At 53.7% G+C, this 18,876-nt stretch overlaps 8 protein-coding genes across 8 annotated transcripts; 3 read left to right on the top strand and 5 right to left on the bottom strand.

The window, feature by feature from the left end:
• Window positions 1-231: 231 nt before the first annotated feature.
• Window positions 232-1,576, top strand: A1O5_00714 (uncharacterized protein; the record flags this gene model as incomplete). The annotated part of the gene is made up of 2 exons (XM_007741333.1): window positions 232-348; window positions 1,022-1,576. The coding sequence occupies 2 exons, from the start codon at window positions 232-234 to the stop codon at window positions 1,574-1,576; spliced, it is 672 nt and encodes a 223-aa protein (XP_007739523.1).
• A 440-nt stretch (window positions 1,577-2,016) lies between these two features.
• Window positions 2,017-4,245, bottom strand: A1O5_00713 (uncharacterized protein; the record flags this gene model as incomplete). The annotated part of the gene is made up of 3 exons (XM_007741332.1): window positions 2,017-2,034; window positions 2,092-3,950; window positions 4,020-4,245. 3 exons carry the CDS (start codon window positions 4,243-4,245, stop codon window positions 2,017-2,019), a joined length of 2,103 nt encoding a protein of 700 aa, XP_007739522.1.
• A 2,501-nt stretch (window positions 4,246-6,746) lies between these two features.
• Window positions 6,747-8,446, bottom strand: A1O5_00712 (uncharacterized protein; the record flags this gene model as incomplete). The annotated part of the gene is made up of 2 exons (XM_007741331.1): window positions 6,747-8,014; window positions 8,071-8,446. The coding sequence occupies 2 exons, from the start codon at window positions 8,444-8,446 to the stop codon at window positions 6,747-6,749; spliced, it is 1,644 nt and encodes a 547-aa protein (XP_007739521.1).
• Window positions 8,447-9,203: 757 nt separating this feature from the next.
• Window positions 9,204-10,239, bottom strand: A1O5_00711 (uncharacterized protein; the record flags this gene model as incomplete). Its single annotated transcript, XM_007741330.1, has 2 exons — window positions 9,204-9,709; window positions 9,792-10,239. The coding sequence occupies 2 exons, from the start codon at window positions 10,237-10,239 to the stop codon at window positions 9,204-9,206; spliced, it is 954 nt and encodes a 317-aa protein (XP_007739520.1).
• Window positions 10,240-10,595: 356 nt separating this feature from the next.
• On the bottom strand, window positions 10,596-11,736 carry A1O5_00710 (alanyl-tRNA synthetase; the record flags this gene model as incomplete). Its single annotated transcript, XM_007741329.1, has 3 exons — window positions 10,596-11,521; window positions 11,568-11,596; window positions 11,645-11,736. 3 exons carry the CDS (start codon window positions 11,734-11,736, stop codon window positions 10,596-10,598), a joined length of 1,047 nt encoding a protein of 348 aa, XP_007739519.1.
• A 592-nt stretch (window positions 11,737-12,328) lies between these two features.
• A1O5_00709 (guanine nucleotide-binding protein subunit beta-like protein) lies at window positions 12,329-13,544 on the top strand (the record flags this gene model as incomplete). Its single annotated transcript, XM_007741328.1, has 3 exons — window positions 12,329-12,408; window positions 12,467-12,911; window positions 13,119-13,544. 3 exons carry the CDS (start codon window positions 12,329-12,331, stop codon window positions 13,542-13,544), a joined length of 951 nt encoding a protein of 316 aa, XP_007739518.1.
• A 512-nt stretch (window positions 13,545-14,056) lies between these two features.
• Window positions 14,057-16,426, bottom strand: A1O5_00708 (uncharacterized protein; the record flags this gene model as incomplete). The annotated part of the gene is made up of 1 exon (XM_007741327.1): window positions 14,057-16,426. One exon carries the CDS (start codon window positions 16,424-16,426, stop codon window positions 14,057-14,059), a length of 2,370 nt encoding a protein of 789 aa, XP_007739517.1.
• A 428-nt stretch (window positions 16,427-16,854) lies between these two features.
• Window positions 16,855-18,722, top strand: A1O5_00707 (uncharacterized protein; the record flags this gene model as incomplete). The annotated part of the gene is made up of 3 exons (XM_007741326.1): window positions 16,855-17,100; window positions 17,154-17,861; window positions 17,892-18,722. 3 exons carry the CDS (start codon window positions 16,855-16,857, stop codon window positions 18,720-18,722), a joined length of 1,785 nt encoding a protein of 594 aa, XP_007739516.1.
• Between the last annotated feature and the right edge of the window lie 154 nt (window positions 18,723-18,876).

Below are 18,876 nucleotides of genomic sequence, written 5' to 3'. Positions count from 1 at the left end.
CCACGACTGCGACGACGACAACAGAAGCAACAGAAACGGGAACAAAAACACGAGGCACATAGTACGTCTACGCACATATCAGTTCGCCAGCCAACCAACCCTGTCCGTCCGATCGCACCCGATCTCGTTTATCTATCTTCGATCCATCCATCTACCTAGTTCAGCTCCAGAGCGCTATCCCCAACCCGCTTCAGCCCAGTTTCCCACCGCAGGAGAGAAATTACCGAAGATATGCGACCAGACGGTCCACGCGACCCATACGCCGGGCCCGAGGCGGGGCCTGAGGCGCCGTTTCCCATCAAGTTGTGCGGGCCGGTGATCAAGGGGTTTGGGAGGGGGAGTAGAGAGGTGAGCGAGCAGTGTGCCATCTTTTTCACCGTTTGCTTTCGTTTCGTTGAATGTCGTTCTCTTATTTCTCTATTGCCTTCCAACGGCCTTACCACAAAAAAAACAAAAAGGAAAGACCTTGTCTTGGTCGACGCTGGACTTTTGGTGCGTGGGTATCTTGCCATCTGTCTACGGTGCTTTTGAGGGCCCCGGAGTGGGAGGGAGGAGAGAAGAAGAATTGCGTTTCGTATCGAGCGAGCGAGGAAACAACCAGGCTGCCTACGTCAATAATGTCAATTGCTTCCGGGGTACCGTGCAAGTGAACTTATTAGGGCTAGCCACAAGCGTCTCTGGCATCCCCGAACCATGAACATGAGGAAGATCCTCCGCTAGATTCTCCGAGCAACCTTTGCGTCAAGAAGCCTCGAGACGAAAAGACGAGGCTGCCCCAGGAAGGCAGTCCAGCACCAAGGCCCGGGTCCTGGGGCTTTATCTCGGCGCAATTCCACCCCGTCCCCTTTCTCTTCTTCCACGGGCTCCTCTTCTCCACTCCTCTCCCCTCCGATGTTCTTTCTCTCCTCCTCAATCTCTACTCAATATCCCCCCAGCACAAGAGAGAACCCAAGAATTCAAAGAGGAAAACCGAAGAAAAGGAAAACACTAACCACCTCTGCTCCCCTCGGGTCAAATCCAGCTCGGCATTCCCACGGCCAACATCCCCACCGAAGGCCTCTCGACCACCCACCCAGACTTGCCGAGCGGAATCTACTACGGCTTCGTGGGCCTATCGCTCAAGAGCTGTCCCTCTGCCACCGGCGCCAGCTCCAGCACTAGCGGCTCAGATTCGACGACGTCACCCCCTTCCTCGACACCCGCCGCATCAACAGCGGTAGAGCCCATAATCTCGATCCACCCGGCCGTCCTCTCCATCGGGTACAACCCATTCTACAAAAACACCGTGCGCAGCGTGGAAATCCACATCCTACACGACTTCCCGCGCGACTTCTACGGCGCCGCCCTCAACCTGCTGGTGCTGGGCTACATCCGGCCCGAGTACGACTACGTCAGCGTCGACGCGCTTGTCGAGGATATCAGGATCGACTGCGCCGTTGCCGCGCGCAGTCTGGACCGGGCAACGTACCAGCGCTTCCGCCGCGACGAGTGGGAGGCCTGGTTGACGGATTTCTCGTGGATGGACAACGTCGATACACACAAGCTGGAGAGGGAAATGCTGAACCAGAAGGAGTAAAACTACGACATCCATGACTGAAGAAAGGAAGACGTGAAGGGGGGGGGACGATCGTATAGACATCAAAGCCTGGTTCGGAGAAGGAGGCGGACTTTGGTCAACTTTCGCGCTCAAATAGAGAGTAGTTCTGCCTCGCAATTTTTTTGAATTCATAGACAATGCCAGGCTTCTCAGGCCGGGAAACCGAGTCTTGTGCAACGGTCCCGCTACGGTCCCCGGTTCAAGTTTCCTGACCCCCCAAACAGGACCGTTGTTATATAATGTACTCACACGCAGTTGCCGGGTATCCACAAACGTCCTTTGTCGGTTCCATTGCCAGGTCAGACTCCGTCAACCACCCTGGCCCAGTCTTCCAGAAGGTGTGCCCGGTGTGTCCAACCTCACCACACCCCTCCAGTTGTTACATAGAACAGTCGTGAATCGCAAAACTTTTGGACCGCCTATATACAAGGCAAAAACTTTGTCTCATGTTAGTGTGCCAACCATGAAGGGACGAAGCAGGAGGGAGAACTCACATTCATAACAATAAGCATGGGTATATCAAAAACGTCACGTTTCACCGTCCAGCAATATGTGCAATCCACCTTCCCGTCGGCGGATCCCAGTTTTTGCATACCTTTTTCGCCAGAAATACCATCACGCTCCCGCTTCATTTCATGCTGACGGCGGGAGTCTTGCCGTCGCAGCTCTGGTTGACCTTGACGGCCGTCTTCGGTCCGAGCCTCGGCCTCGACGTTGAGATTCTGGGCGATTTCATCATCCTTTGTCCGGTATTTAAGGAGTTTGGCCCTGCCACAAACACTACCTCGACTGTCTCCGAACGCAAGTCTCGCAAAATCCTCATAAAACTGAACCACAGATTCATCGTCGAGCAGTTCGGCAAGAAATACCGGTTGTGGTCGTTTCTCGCCGTTCTCGGTCTCAAACATCAATCGTTGCGTGGGGGTGTTAGTCCCCGTTTGTCGAGCAGTATTGGTACCAGACCCGGTGCCGGGTGTTTGCCCGGAATGACCGCGATTCACATTCAGGTTGGGGGCCCGACCAAGCAGCACATTCTTCGTCCACCCGGTGAGGATTTGGAATTCCTTGCCCACAGCTGCAACTTCTCCAGTCCTCCTCGCCACAATTGTTGGAGTACCTACACCCTCAATGAAACCTTCATATTCCCATAATGTCCGCTGGAAACACTTTTCCATGAAGATCAGGTCCTCCCTGTTCAAAGTCTTGGTTGTCGCAATGAATGATGGTCGGATCGACGCCAATGACTTGGCTATGGCAAGTGTCCTGGAAGGATGGGCGGCAAATCGTTTCTGAAGGTATGCGATGAAGCTGTGGAACCCTGCCGTATAAGGATAAGGCTGGGTGACGGAGGTGTAGATCGATGACGGATCCTTAGGCCGCTTCAAAGACTTGACGGGCAGCTGAGACTTGGCCTTCAATTGCGGAGTCGATATAGAAGGAGGGGCCCGGTTGTTCCTGCCATCCAGGGGTCCGGTTGAATGAATGACCGGGCCGCCATCCAGGGCTGATGGCGGAACCTGGAGACCTGTGTTGGTCATCAACGGTGACTCTTCGAATTTGACCGCATTATTAGGCGTGCCATTCGTGTCCGGGGAGGTCCAATTAACCGCGTTAGATTCTATGGCAAACGCGTTGGGAGCCATATGGCGACCGTGTCCATGGCCGCTATAGGCGTCAGCGCCATTAGACCAATCTGGTAATATTGCTTCGCCGTATATCTGTTGCCGGGCCGTTGGACTCTCGCTGAAGCTGAAGGGCATACGATATTGCTGTTGTTGTGTGATAGAACCGCTTCGTGTCGCCGTGTCGCTAGGAGGAGTATCTCCCGCATTTGTAGCCATATGACCGAGCATTCCGAACTCTAATGCACCATAGTGGTTTCCGAAGTTCATACTGGCAATGTCGAAGTTGAACATGGCATCATCACTATACATCTGCCCTGGCCAGCCGGTGGCAGTCACGTTGGTGGAATTCGATTGATCGGCACCAATTACAGGGCTCTGCAGCGGAACTTGCGATGCGACATTTGGAAAATTGGTGGCCAGCGGTGACTGCTGAGTGAAGCTAGTCGTGCTCATACTTCTCTCGTGGAGCAGTGGAGGAGGCATATGCGAGGGCGTGGGAAAATTGTTGTACGCCGGCGTTTGTTGAAAGAAGGGTTGTTGATGGGGGGTTTCATTGCCCACAGTCGAGTTTGCTTTCGCCGCCGTATGGTTGTAGAGGTTGCCTCCAACCCCAGGCATCAGGGCCTCGTTGGGCGCATCGTGCAGATACTTTGCCTTCTTCCTGACGCCATCCTGACACGCATCCTGTAGGCCTCGCTTTATGCACCTTTGGCATGGTCTCTCGTCGCCTACAAAAGGGTGTCAGCAGTGGAGAATGATGGGTTATATTTTGGGGATATTTTAGAGAGCCCACCTACCACAGGTCAAATGGGCACGTTGGCAAGCGTAACATGCCCTACGTGCCTTTTTTCTACGGGGGCGAGAAGGATCCTTTGGATTGGTCGGTTGGGCTCCATTCTGCTGCTTGCTTCTCACGTCGTTCTTACTCTGACCTTCGGCCATATTCACTTGAACGTGTTCGGTCCCACTGTCGTCAGGAGAGGCCGAACGAGAGTGGCCATCTTCGACATCTGAGGCCGTCATCTTGTTATAACGAAACCATCAATGAGATGCCAGAGAATGCAGGATGCAAAAAGATGGCTTGCACAAGAACAGCCAGAGTCGCACGGGAATTCGAAAATGTGTTTGCCCGGTTAGGAACAACGACCGAATGACAGTTTCGCAGAAACAGGCCTCTGCTACCTTACAGGTCCACCGTCGGCTCAGCTCGCGCACAGCAAGAACGCGAGCCCCCTATGGGGACCAAGCAGTCGGATCGTAGGAAGCAGCTCCCTCTGAAGCAGAGCGACAATTGTGTATGACGATGGCGCAAGATTGGAGGTTGACGGCAAATGGTTTTTTGCTTTTCCAGCCAGCCAGGCTGCGTAACGAGGTTGGCAACAGAGGTGGTGCGACACTGCCAGGTATGACAAAAGGAGCAATTTTTTTTTCTGGTGCTTTCGTCTCGAGGGGCCGGGAAGGACAAAGGTCGCGCAGGCGGCTTGGACAAGCAGCGGAGAGGCGCAGATAGCACCGGATGGCAGAGGAATAGTGGTCGTCAGGACGAATGCAAGGCGTCGCTCTCAGCACCAGCGTCTGATGCGACAGGTGTCAGCAGGGCTGAAGCATTGTTCAGGTTGGGTTTGAGGTTGGCGGGTGGTCGAGTGAGTCGAGCACTGAACAGGATCGAAAATGCGGGCAGCAGAGTGATCGCCGAGAGAGGGCGGGCGGCGTCAAGCGTCAAGGGTTCAGTCTCCAGTCTCCTCCCTCCAGCCAGGGCTTCGGCCGCGCCTCGGGATGCGGAGTCAGTTTTGCGTGCAGAAACGTAGCTGATATCAGAGCGGCCTAATGTGGCGCTGTCAATGCAACAAGTCTGCCGTCGCGCCGACGCAGAGGCAGGAGTTTCATCTGCGACGTGCAGGAAAAGGGAGTCGGGAGTAAGGAGCAGAGGGGAGGGAGGAGCGTCGAGGTGAGAGAGTTTCTTGGTCCCAAGAGTGTGCGAGTAAAGCACTCTCGCTCGCGCAATTATTAGATTAGTGTCGGTGGTGATTTGCTAGGCTTCTTTTAACTATAAGCGACCCCACAAAACCTTGCAACGCCTGAAGGGAAGGACGCGGGCGCGGGTGAGGGGCTGCTGGGCTCACGCCTCACGGCTCATAGAGGTTCAGCAGCTCTGCGCCTGGCGCCTGCACCTGGCACCTGGCACCTGGCACCTGGCACCGAGCACCGAGCACCCCCCGGTTGAGTCGTCAGCCTGATGATGCTTGATTGCCGTCCTCGGTACCCACCGAGCAGCCCGCCCACCTGGTGCCAGTGCCACCAGTTCACCCACCACCGAGCTAGGCACCATGCAATGGCCCATCGAGCCACTGACTTAAGTAATTCCCTCGGCATCTCTAGCCTCCCGAGTCACCATTTAACCAGCTCGTCTAACTACCGCGCAAGGTGCCACCCCCGGAGCCTGAGTGCACGGTAAGTGCCTTACCTTTACTACCTGATAATAGCAAGCCTGGGTAGCTAGCTCAACTCATCCCCTACTCTGCACTCCTACTTCGGCACCTTCAAGGTTCACGCTTGACTTCCTTTCTTGCACAACCACCACGACCCCCGCTCCCGCAGGTTGAAACATCCACACCTTTGGGCAGCAATGTCTCTCGGAAAACTGGGGGTGAGACTTCAGAAAGCCAATCACTTGGTTAGTCGGGGGTTCAGGAAGGGCGAGAGGGATCCATATGCCTCGGTCTGACCTCCAGACAAGGCTGCCCGTTTTCACCCGACCCTCCCGGAACCTGTCGGCTCAGGCTCTACATAGGTTACCCTGGAAGGCAATTCCGCACTCCCTACTCACTTTAGCAAAGGCACATCTATTTACGGGAGCACCAGTAAGACATACCTCTCATCGTTCGACAAGCACCCAAATCTATAGAATCCGTCCTCTCCATGGTTGCACAGATCCCTGTCCATCCTCAGGGAGACAAGCACACCGACAAGAAGACTCGACACGTGCTCGCCATCAGGATTTTGTGCAAGCATCCTGAAGCACTCACCGCATCGCGTCTGGTGCAACCTAATGTTGTCCTGGAATCGATGTGTGCCATTAGTTTCAACTCTTTTGCATTGCCAATTGTGATCGGGCCGATGCCCCAAAACCTGAGCGTACACCCCCTAATGCCACACCATGCGGAGCACAGCAATACGGTGCATCCCCATCACTCCATGGCGAAATCGACCGTGTTTATGTGCATTGATTGACAATGCTTGATGCGGTGTATGACAGGGCCGTCCTATCAGAGTGCGTTTCCACCGCCTCATCGCAACTCGGACCTGCCACCAGCAGCCGCCAATCGCAGGAACCCGTCTGGCCGCTCCCTGATATCGGGAGCTTCTTTCGTCGCCACCTTTTTAACAGGCGAGTAAGACTAAAGAGTGGGCTTTGCATGACCCGGTTCGACATCCTGGATCCCCTGGATTTGTATGGTAACTTATAAAAATGTAAAGAGAGTCCAGTCCCCGCACTCTGGCCAAGTTGCCAATTATGTCCTCGTTCATCCAGGAAAGGTGGTAAATCTGCTTTTCTGCCGTAGTCTTTTCCCGTAAATGAAGAACAGATACGGAAACGGCGCCATGATCAAGCAGAGAAATGCCAAAAGCGTCGTGGCCCAATGAAAGCCAAGCTTGTTGTACATCTGGACGCCGAACAGGGGAAATGCGCCTGCAAACGAGCTCCGTGCAAACGAATTGGCCGACAAAGCGCTAGCTGCATAGAGCGGATACGCCTCGACCAGAAAGGTGAAGACTCCCGTGAAAACAAGAATGGTGCCGAATCCGAAAAAGCCGCTGCCGACGATGGGGACGATGGAGTGAACACTTGGATAGATGGTCCATGCAAACCAGAACAGTCCGACCACGCAGAACCATCCCCCGAATATCGAGGGTGGAAGTCGGTATTCCGGTTCCGACTTGCGTTCTCCCGTGCTCTCCTCTCGGTTCTGGAGCAGTCGAAGGTAGTTCTTGTGCCAGATGGGGTCCGATAATATCGCCAAGATCATTCCAATCATGAGGCCGAGGAAAGACAGGCCGACCTGCCAAACCTTGAAGTGATAGACCTCGGTGAAGACGAGATTGAAAGCTCCGAAGAAGAGGTATAAGATTCCCAGAAGGATGGAGGAGAATAGGCACAAGTTGAAACACATGGGTTCCAAGAAGAGAAGCATGAAAGGACGATACAGAGACCTCACCACCGTCCAGAAAATGGATTTCTCGTAGACCTCAATTGGAGCCTTGAATCTCTCATCCCCAGTCTCTTTCCGTATCTTCTGCGCTTTCTTCCTCAGAACCACCGGCATGTATGTCTCCGGAATGATCAAAGTAATCGCGATCACCATCACTCCAGACCATATCAGGAGCACGTAGTACGACCACCGCCAGGAGGTGTTGTAGTTGATGAACCCTCCTATGACGGGGCCAAGCCCTGGGCCGATAAAAGGGGAAGCCGTATATATCATCATTGGGGCTTGAAGCTGGTCGCGATTGAACATATCTCCAACCGTCCCGCCTGCAACAGACAGGAAGGCGCTTCCCGAAAAGCCATCCAGGAATCGGGCTATCAACATGGTCTGAATATTCTGAGCAAAAGCACAGGGGAACAGCCAGATGGTGAAGAAGATATATCCAAGAATATATATCGGGCGGCGACCATAAAACTCGGATAACGGGCCCAGAAGCATCGGGGACAACCCCAAGCCAAAGACGAAAAGAGCCAGGCCGAGGGTTGCGACAATCCGCGAGTTGCCAAACTCTGCGTCCATTTGTTCTGTCACACCGTCAGTATCGGAGCCTCACTGAAGGAGATGGTGGCTTTGTACTGACCATAGGTGATTGTATAGAGCGAGGAAGTGCACGTCACACACAACGAGCCAAAGGCCAGCGTTATGACAACCGTCCATTTCTTTGCGGGATGCATGTTTTTGGGATTCATGGGGTCATCCGGACCATCCCAACCCACCTCGAACGTCTTCGAGGGGCTCTCGACATCCACCTCTTGCGGCTGATCCGGGCCATCTTCAGGCTCAGGTTCACTGAAGTATGTGCTGTGTCCGTCCACGTAAGATCGACCGGAGTGGAGACTGGGGCGAGGCTGACTTCGATTCGTTGAAACGGGGGTCAACGAGGCTGGATACTGAAGCGGGACATCCAAGAAGAGCTCCTTTTTCTCCGCTTGCTTTGCTTCGAGGTCTTCTGCCATTGCCGGCAAAAGCCTGACGTCTGTGGCTCCAGAGGAGATTTTCTCGAGGGACCAAGGGAAGAATCGGGACGACGTGAGTGATACAGGAGCACAAGATGCTAGCCAAGTTCTAGACACAGAGAACGCAAAGGGCCACCGGGAAAGGGAGTGAGCGAAGCGGAGGGAGGAGTGAAATCCCGATGCAGAGCAAAGAAGGCCATCTTTGAAGGAGAAAAATATGAGTGACGACGATCGTATAGCCGGCTATGATTTCAAAGGATCGAAAACTATTGCGATGGAGCATCGATCGTACAGCAAGCCGTCGAAGAATGTTCGACGGAGCCGCCTGAAGCGGCACAACGGGGGGTGATTCCGCGGCAATCGATTTCCAATTGGCGGGTCGGATGTGGTTATCGATCTCAACAGGGAAGAAGGTGGGCGGCACATCTCGTGGTGGTGGAAGATGGTTGGAGATGCCCTCCAAGTGCTTCACAATCTTCGTACCGCGTTGCCACTCACTTGGTACGAGATCCGCAGGTTTGTGAAGCTTCCACCAGTTACACTTCGGCCTCGTGGGCTGCTTATAAAACCATCTCCACACGACACAGATGCCACAGCGACGGCCCTTCGACCGATAAAAGCCGCGCCGACTGTCGGCAAAAAGGCCACTTGCGAGGAATCTGCGGTGAAGAAAAGATGGAGAAACACATTCCCACCTTTTTGGTGCTTATTGGATGATACTTGGGGTACCCAGTAATGTACAAGCTTCAATACAAGCTCAATCAAAGGTTTGGACGTCAGGCATTCTCCCAAGACCACTACCGTTGCCTTTGCTTTTGGGAGTCGCCTTGACATCCTCCAGAACGCCGCCAGCACTCCTTTCCTTGACATGCCTGCGCAGCATGTTCAGAATCTCGCTGTCCTTCCACCGTTGTGGCACGGGTCTATACGCCGGTCTGAAAGTCCCTATAGTTTGAGCCCACTCTCCACTGCGTGGAGCCCCCTGCTTCCATGCATCGGTCTCTTGAGTTTGTCCCGAGTTAGCGGGAGAGGTGTAGTTGGTCGTCTGGTTCTTCTTTTCGCTCGTGGCACCTTCCGCAGTCTCGAGCGATGTGGGCGAGTCGGCTGGGGATTGCGTTGCCCAATAGTAGATGTCCCAGTCGTTTTCGTCTAAAAGGAAATCGTACTGCTCGAGTTGGGTTCTGCTCATGGAGGCAAGATTCTCGGCTGCAAAAGTGGAGAGTAGGAGGTCGGATTCTAATGTCCCTCGCTTCCTGCTTTGGTCTATCGAAGCACGTTAGCAAAACCCCAAGGAAATTCGAAATCTCCCTGATGCACAGTATTGCATCCCGGGGTGTGCACCGACATAGTAATCTGGCTCTCATGGTGGGAAGGTCTTCCCCCGTGCGACGTAAAGGCTCAACCCGAAACGAGATGCCCTCCATTTCACCAACAGCATATTCTGGTTGGCTTACTTTGTTGGGGTCTCCCGGCTGTGTTCCTCCTGTCATCTTGTCTGTGTTCTCGGGAACTCGGTCCTTGGGGACGTAGTTGGGATTGGCAGAACTCAGCATTTCCGGCGGAGGTGCATCCTTGCCCACCGAAGGCATCTTGTTGTGAATGGTAGAATTAGTGTTTGTCATGTGTGGGTTGTCTGCCCTCTCCTTCTGGTATTTGCGGTGCTCTTCAGCATTGGGGTGGACTCGAGGGTTCTCATTGAGACGTGACGAGGTGGAGCAGATGCAGCGTCGTGATATACCTGCAGTCAGTGGGCGACTCGCGAGGCGCCTGGTCAATAGACGTGAAGCATTCATGCTGGCGACTGAGAGAAGATTTTAAACCTGTAGAAGCTTCAAAATACCAGAAGCTTTCAGCCTTTGATGCTGAACTGAAGATACAGCTGGAAGTTGTTCCGTGGTTGAAGTTGACGCAGGGCAGCGCAGGGGAAATGAGCAAACGTGAGGATTTGAGGAGGTTTCGCCGTTGACATCATCCATACATGACCCGTTTTTCTCACCAACCAATCCAAAACACCTATTTTGTCAATCAACAATCTCCAAACCCAGCTCGATACTCAAGATCTACCAAGTCTTGAGCAGCAATGACTATGACGAGTGTTTTAGTTGATAGTACTTTTTCTCATTGTACGAGACCCAGGCCGAGAACCCAACTACAACCGTCTATATGGCGCTGCTGGCTTGTTCCCAAGTATCTCGTCGATCTCGGTCATTACCTCATCGTTCAACTTGGGAATCAGATCCAAAGCCTTGACAGATTTCGTGATCTGTTCAACCTTGGATGCTCCTGTAATGGCAGAGCTTACCCGTGGATTCTTCAAAACCCAAGCCAACGCCAGGGTGGCCTGATCGGTGCCCAGCTTGTCCGCCACTGGCTTCAGCTGCTTGACCTGAGCCAGCGTCTTTTTCCATTGCTCATTTCCATAGCTCTCTCTTTGGGTGGTGGTGAACCCATCCGCAGCTTTGGCAATCCTGCTATCTTCGGGGATGCCGTCGTTGTATTTCCCAGTCAAGATGCCTTGCTTGAGCGGACTGAAGATTGTCAGGCCAAGACCGTAGTTCTCGTAGAGCAAAGCATATTCCCGTTCCACCCTGTCACGAGCCAACATGCTATATTCCGGTTGCTCCATGACAGGTCCGATCAAGTTGAGCCTTTCTGCACATGCCCAAGCCATGGCGATTTCCTCACTGTTCCATTCACTTGTACCCCAGTAGAACGCCTTTCCGGTGTTGATGATGTAGTTCATCGCTCGAACGGTTTCTTCGATTGGAGTATGTCTGTCTGGACGATGACAGTAAATCAGATCGACGTAGTCCAGCTGCAGTCTCTTGAGTGATCCCTCGACCCCTTCGATGATATGTTTCCGTGAGAGACCACCGTTGTTGACTGGGTTGTCGCCATAGGCCTGACCCCAATAGATCTTGGTTGAGATGACTAGATCATTCCGCTTCCAGCCATATTTTCTAATCGCCTTACCCATGACAATTTCCGATTTGCCTTCGGCATAACCTTCAGCGCAGTCGAAGAAATTGATTCCGGCATCATAAGCCGCTTTCATGCATTCAAAAGCAATCTCTTCTTAAAGTCAGCTCTGCGCAACATATGTAGCATGATGGTTTCTTACCATCGCCCACCGCGTCCCCATAAGTGACCCTACTGCCGTCAGCCCCGAGGCTTCAGTCTGTAAAGGGGATCACTCACCATCCTCCAAGTGAAATCGCCGACACCTCAAGTCCAGATCGACCGAGGAAACGGTACTGCATTTTAGGAAGCTTATCACCAGAAGCAGCCATGGTGTAATTGATAGGTCGAAAGATGTCACAAGAAATAAACGAGCAGCGAGAAGGGAGACGACACAGGATGTAGATAGGAACACAGATACAGACGAAGTCAATTTTGGCATATCTGGATCGCGCTTCAGGTTATATACGCGCCAGCATCGTTGCATTTAGCCGGTACTCCGCGATGAGAACGGGCATGACTCCGATACAACACCCTGAGGCAACGGCCGAAGCGGACAATAGCACATTATGACTCCAAGGAAAGATGGTTAGGGGATTTGCGGGCACTCTCATTTGCTGCTTGTTCAGATAGCGCATCCGTCCCCACCAACTTGATCGTCTATCATCGAAAAGCGAGTTGAGCGACCACGAGATATACTACTCGGTACGGAGAAATCAGGCACGGCATCCCCTGCGCCGATGTTTAGCCGTACGCGCAGCAGTACCACTTTAGGCTTAGCGCCGCCGAATCTTGGCGTGGATTTGGAGAGCGCACACTGCAGAGAATCTTTGGCGGAGATCGCAAGTCTCGACAGGCGAATCTTGACAACCATCTCCCTCAGACATCAGTCCGTTCTCTCTTCCTCTGGATCTTCAAGTCGCCATGGCTGAACAACTTATTCAACGTGGTACTCTTGAAGGCCACAGCGGCTGGGTCACCGCCCTAGCGACCAGCTTGGAGAAGTCAGTTCTGCAGATAACCATCTCCATCCGGGCAATTGACTGACATCGAAAAATCTAGCCCTAACATGCTCCTCTCTGCCTCGCGAGACAAAACCCTCATCATCTGGAACCTGACTCGCGACGAGACTGCCTACGGCTACCCCAAGCGGTCACTCCACGGCCACTCTCACATTGTCTCCGATTGTGTCATTTCTTCCGATGGCGCATATGCTCTCTCTTCTTCCTGGGACAAGACACTTCGATTGTGGGAGCTATCCACTGGCAACACCACCCGAACATTCGTCGGCCACACCAACGACGTCCTCTCCGTTTCCTTCTCCGCAGATAACAGACAGATTGTGTCCGGATCCAGAGACCGAACCATCAAGCTGTGGAACACCCTGGGAGACTGCAAATATACCATCACTGACAAGTGCCACACTGACTGGATCTCGTGCGTGCGCTTCTCCCCGAATCCCCAAAACCCGGTCATTGTGAGCTGCGGCTGGGACAAGTTGGTCAAGGTAAGAGCAAAACTACCCCAGAAATCACATCCATTTGCCCAAGATGCTACGCATTTCACAAAAGTATTTGCTACTTCGGAGCCCTTTCGGGGGCTATGAGACAACCATTCACCGGCGGACTGAGGCACACTTCATGATTGAATGAAACCATATATATCTGCTCAATTTAATCCTGAGTGCGATGTGGCTGACCTCAATTTGCTACAGGTCTGGGAACTCGCCTCGTGCCGCCTTCAAACCGATCACATTGGCCACACCGGCTACATCAATACCGTGACCATCTCCCCCGACGGTTCGCTCTGCGCCTCCGGCGGCAAAGACGGCACCACCATGCTCTGGGACCTGAACGAATCCAAGCACCTCTACTCTCTCCAGGCCGGCGACGAGATCCACGCTCTCGTCTTCTCCCCCAACCGATACTGGCTGTGCGCCGCCACCACCTCGTCCATCACCATCTTTGATCTCGAAAAGAAGAGCAAGGTCGACGAGCTCAAGCCTGACTTTGTCGAGAAGGGCAAGAAGTCGCAGGAGCCGTACTGTGTGAGCTTGGTCTGGAGTGCCGACGGTCAGACTCTGTTCTCGGGCTATACGGATAACAAGATCCGCGCTTGGGGTGTCATGTCTCGAGCATAAAGGGCCGGCCGGCGCCAATTCGGATAATGGGAAATGCTAAACGGCAGGAGCAAGTTTTTGATGGGAGAGAGAAAGAGACCAGATATGACTGTGACGGACGGTTACTTGACTGCATTCTCGCTAGAATGGTCGAAGAAATCAGGAGGGAGAGCTAAGGAGAGCAGTATCAGGTTTTCGTCCGCTACGGGATTTATCAAACCAATACAGGACCCGAACGTTAAGCCCCATACTCATCGTCGTCGTCGTGGAAAATGGTTGAGATATGGCGCATTTCTGAGGCGGGTTTTCGTCCCTAGCGAGCTAGAGGCTGGCCCCTGCATGAGAAACGGCAAAAAAAAAAAAAAAACAATGATCCAAGACCAGTAAAACCCGAATTCACGAAAAGCTTGAGATGTTCTAATATTTTCTTCTTGTTTTGTGATCTTCACTTACCTGGGCTTTTCTTGGTGGGAAAAAATCGGTTTCGTTTTCTTTTCTTTTCTTTTCTTTTCTCCTTTATATTTTCTCAACTCTCAGGCAGAAGTGTCCTTGACCATGTTCCTTGCCCTAACGCGCTCCTCGTGCTTCAATCTATCCGCGACCTCGCCGCCGGAATTGAGCAGCTCGTCCCACTCCTCCTCGTCCATGTTCATGATCATGCAGATCTGGGTGCAGCGCAAGAACGCCTCGCGCAGGGCATACTTCTGACCCTTGACCACGACCTTGATGATCTCGTTGACGTCGTGCTCCAGCCTTGCCGCCCCGACTTCGTTCACACGTCCGTGGTACGTCCACAGGCGCTTCTCGAGCATCTTGCTCAGGTAGTTCACCGCGATCGTCAGCAGCTGGTCGAACGTGCGTTCGGTCATAATGCGCCCGATGGGCTTGGTCAGCGCGTCCCATCCGAGCTGGAACCGCATGCGGACTTCATCCGAGAAAGCCTCTGTCTCGTCTCCTCCGCCGTCGAGGTCCTGCGCGAGGTCTTGCAACTGCTCGCGTGTGAGCTGGTAGTCCGTGTCGCGGAAGGCGTCCATCAAAATGGGTCGAAGACGGGGCTTCATGACATTGTGAAAGACCACGGTCACGCCGTCGGAGATGAGCTCGTTGGTTTTCTCCGAAAATGCTGTGGAGAAGGATGTCAGAGCGGCTGCAACGGCTTCTGCCTCACCGGGCCCAGGAAAGAGCTCTTCCAAGGGTCGATGGGGTGAGCCTGCAGTGGGTTCCACTCGGGCCCGGGCGATCTGGACAACGTAGTCCTTGGCTACATCGAGATTGTTGATGAGGACAAGGAATGAGACGATTGTCGCCTCGGGTGGAAGCTGGCCTTGAATCGCGGCTTTGGGGTAGCTCTCATCCCGCATCTTGCGCTGTTCCATACCGACGAAGTCGGAGCCGAGGATCCTGCCCAGTGTTGGCACGACGTTAGAGACGACCTGCTTCTGCGACGTTGCCAAGGACTGTTGCAGAACTTTGTTGACGATGTACATGATGTCTTCGATTGCAGAGGTGACGTGAGGAGGATTGGAGTTGAGCGGTTTGTGGGGGTTGAGGGACAAATCTGGGGGTTGCTCGTCGAGCTGGAACGCTTTCTCGACTGAACGTCGGAAGAAGAATGTAGTCATCGTGTTGAACGGAGTCAGGAGTTTCTCCTGCACCTTTTTGGCGAGACTCGAGTTGAGGAGGAAAGGCGGCATCGAGAGTGATCCATCGAGAGCGCCAGCATCCTGGCATTTTTCAGCAATGAACCTGGTGTACAATGACCATTTGCCCAGCATGAGAGTCATTTCATTTAACAAGGCATCCACCTGTTTCATATCGACAGATTCATCCTCACTTGACCTTCCCGGTGCTGGAGAGCCTGCGCGTGGCGTTCCGGTTGAACCACGCTGTGCCGGCAGGAAGCTCTGGACCAAGAATGTAAAAGCGTACGCCTTGATGTCAGTCAGTTGGCGTTCGATTCTCCGTTCATCGGTCCAAGTGTCAAGTATTATTCCCCCTTGGAGATCAGCCTCGACTTGTAGCCGTTCGATGACTCTGGCCATCTTTCCAGGGCCATAGTGGCGCTCAACCAGTCCACCATGTCCCTCGATGATTTGTGCAATATGCTCGAACAACTTAGTCAGCGCATTTGCGTAGAAGAACCCGTCTTTGCTTTGGTTGCCACCGGTGCCTGCGTTGAGGTTGGCTCGCGCCCGTGAAGCGACTCCCTGGCAAACATAGCGACCATAAACGTCCAGGCCAACATCTGAGCGGTTGATAAGTGGGAAGAGTTTGAAGAAACGGGTTATTCTAGCACCGTCGTTCTCCTTAACCGCTTTCTCGAACTCTCTCAGAAACAAGCTACACAAGGACTCTGACGCGTTCTCCAGGGTGACAGCCGGAGCATCTGGGACTTCTGCGGTCGGGACGATTCTTGCAGCGAATGGCCCATTGATGACTGCACTGGGGATCTTTGAGGCTCTGCTAAGGTAACTGGCAGCATTTTCCCAGTCCTGAGCCGCTCCCATGGACCCAGAGACACCCAGCACACAAGCCTTCAACTCCCCAACCTGTTCGACGACGGTGAGCGTGGCCTTGACCCTTTCCTGCTCGAGATCGAGAGTCTTGACCGAATTTGAGATTCGTTTGGCGTTTGCTGCGGCGTCTGAGAGCATGCCATTGCTGACCGCTCTGGCCTTAGAAGCTTGCGCAGTGACGTTTGCCCGGAACAAGTCCAGACGGCCAAGTTCTCGCTGAAGATCTTTCTGTGCACTGATAAGAGCATCAAGCTGCGAGGTCACGGTGGCCTCTTTTCTGTGGAGTTCGGCCAAAGCGGCACGGATCTCTGACACAGATTTCGCATTGTAGACGCTTGTGGATTCATGTTCGTGGTCAAGATCAGATGGGTGACCATGGGCGGTCATATTGGAACGATGGTTTGGGGTCGCTGGGTTGATCGCGATGTTGGGAAAGAAATACTCTTTCCACCCGCTTGTGAGAAGGGGTCAAGATGCGGGTCAGCTCCGCGGGCAGTTCTGACGATCCGTGACAATAAATTCACCATTGACTGTTTCGCCTGGGAGTAGAAGAAACAGGACTCATTCTTGACCCAGCATCGTCGACCTGAGCCACTCCATCTGGTCGATAACGAGGGTTTTGTTCCGAATACGTATGTTGGAACACCAAAGGCGGGAAGCCCAACCTTAGCCTAACAAGGCCCAATTATAACCCGCAGCCCTCAGGGCACAAATTTCTCCGCACCGAAGTATTGCCGGCTGCGTGGGAAAAAAAAGTGTTCGCAGTCAACCAAAGTCCGACAACGCCAGCCAGCAGACCCAGCCCAGTGCCAACAATGCAAGCACCCAAGCGGCTCAAGAAACGTGCTGAAGGGCAATCACCCACAGAAGTGCTCGAGAAAGATGACACCGAGCTGCGGCTGGAGAAGGCCCTCTTTGGAGACGACGCAGGCTTTCTCAAGTCATTGAAGAGAGACCAAACCCACGAGGATCGGTCACTGATGCGACGCGAGCATGGAAATGCGGACGAATTTGTAGAAGAGGGCGCTGATGGAGGATTGAGCGACGTGGCGGATGAAGACGTTAGTATTCAAACTCTGACACAGTACCTTTCCTCCTGACAAATGTTTCTCAGTTGTTTTTTCTCGACACTGGGGCCGATCAGCTTCCTCCCTCCGTCTCCAAGGGGCTCGAAAGTACCGAACATGTGCATGCCGATTCACGGCCAGAGCCTGTGTGGCACGATAGTGATGACGACCGAATCGTTGTCTCTCTCGCTTCAAACACTCGGTTGCGCAAACTTCGCGACACAGAAGTCGATGATGTGGTCAGTGGGAGAGAATACGTCCAGAAGCTACGACGACAATACGAAAGGCTTCACCCTACGCCGGAGTGGGTGACATATGCCAGAAAGAGGAGAAAGTTATCTTCTCGCTCGCACGAACATGATGATGCAGTGTCAGACTCAGACATCTCCGTGGACGAGAACGACTCCGTTCCCTCGGCGCAACCTCTGGCAGAGCTTTTGCGGACAGCAGGATCTCTGACACGGACAGACACCAAGAAACAAGGAACGAAAGTGACGCGAAAGCTGCGGCCAGAAGTCATTGATATCCAGCGCTGCAAAGACGTAGCGGGCTCTGGCCCCTCGTCGATTGACTCGCTACAATTTCACTCTTACTATCCTCTCCTTCTAGCCGCCGGGCCAAGTTCGACAGTAACGCTGTACCACATTTCGCCTCAACCGCCGAACCCCAACCCGATTTTGACCTCGCTACATTTGAAGGGCACTCCTCTGCACACAGCAGCGTTCTGCCGACCGCTGCTCGCGCCACCTGCCACCGTTAATGGAAGTGAGGAGGTACACGACCAGACGAAAGTCTTTCTGTCCTCTCGGCGCCGGTATTTCCACACCTGGTCGCTTGCCACCGGCACAATCACCAAAGTAACGCGGGCGCTCTATGGACAAGAAGCACGCAAGGAGCAGCGGACGATGGAATCCTTCAAGCTATCCCCCTGCGGTCGCTACATGGGACTCGTCGGATCGTCGAAGAAAGGAGGCGGAAGCATCAACGTGTTATCGACAGAGGCCATGCAGTGGGTGTGCAGCTGTCGGATTGACTCCCGGGGCGGGGTGGCCGACTTTGCGTGGTGGCGCGATGGGAACGGGTTTGCGGTAGTGGGCAAGAACGGAGAGGTCAGCGAGTACGACGTCGAGATGCGCAGAGTAGTCATGAGATGGATGGACGAGGGCGCCGTCGGCACCACCGTCATCGCACTAGGAGGCGAGGCCGGACAGCAATGCCGCGGCGGAAGCCGTTGGGTCGCCGTCGGCTCGTCGAGCGGTGTTGTCAACTTGTATGATCGACGCGGCTGGATGGGCGGCCAGACGATGACTTCAAGTGACGACCACGACGACGCAAAGGATGAAAGACCCAAGCCCGCGAGGATGTTCGATCAGCTCACGACGCCGATCTCGAACCTCGAGTTCTCGGAGGATGGCCAGATGCTGGTCATGACATCCCGCTGGAAGAAGAACGCCCTGAAACTCGTGCACCTCCCCAGCTGCACGCTGTACAGGAACTGGCCGACGGACAAGACACCGCTGGGCAGGATCAGTGCCGCCACGCTGTCGCCAGACGGGAGCTACCTCGCTGTGGGAAATGAGCAGGGAAAAATCAGATTGTGGGAGATACGCGAGTAGCAGAGTAACCACTACCCTCCCGTCGGTAATACCATCGAATTTGCGTCTGTCTGTTGGCCGGACATCACCTTCCATGCGACTTCACTCTCTATCAGTCAGTCTTCCTCTGAACCTTCTTGCTCGCCGACACCCCATATGTACTTCTTCCACCTCG

Source organism: Cladophialophora psammophila (genome assembly GCF_000585535.1).
Source record: "Cladophialophora psammophila CBS 110553 chromosome Unknown aczJe-supercont1.1, whole genome shotgun sequence".
Classification (NCBI taxonomy): domain Eukaryota; kingdom Fungi; phylum Ascomycota; class Eurotiomycetes; order Chaetothyriales; family Herpotrichiellaceae; genus Cladophialophora; species Cladophialophora psammophila.
The sequence above is the reverse complement of the archived record's forward strand: the minus strand, read 5'-3'. Positions and strand labels throughout refer to the sequence as shown.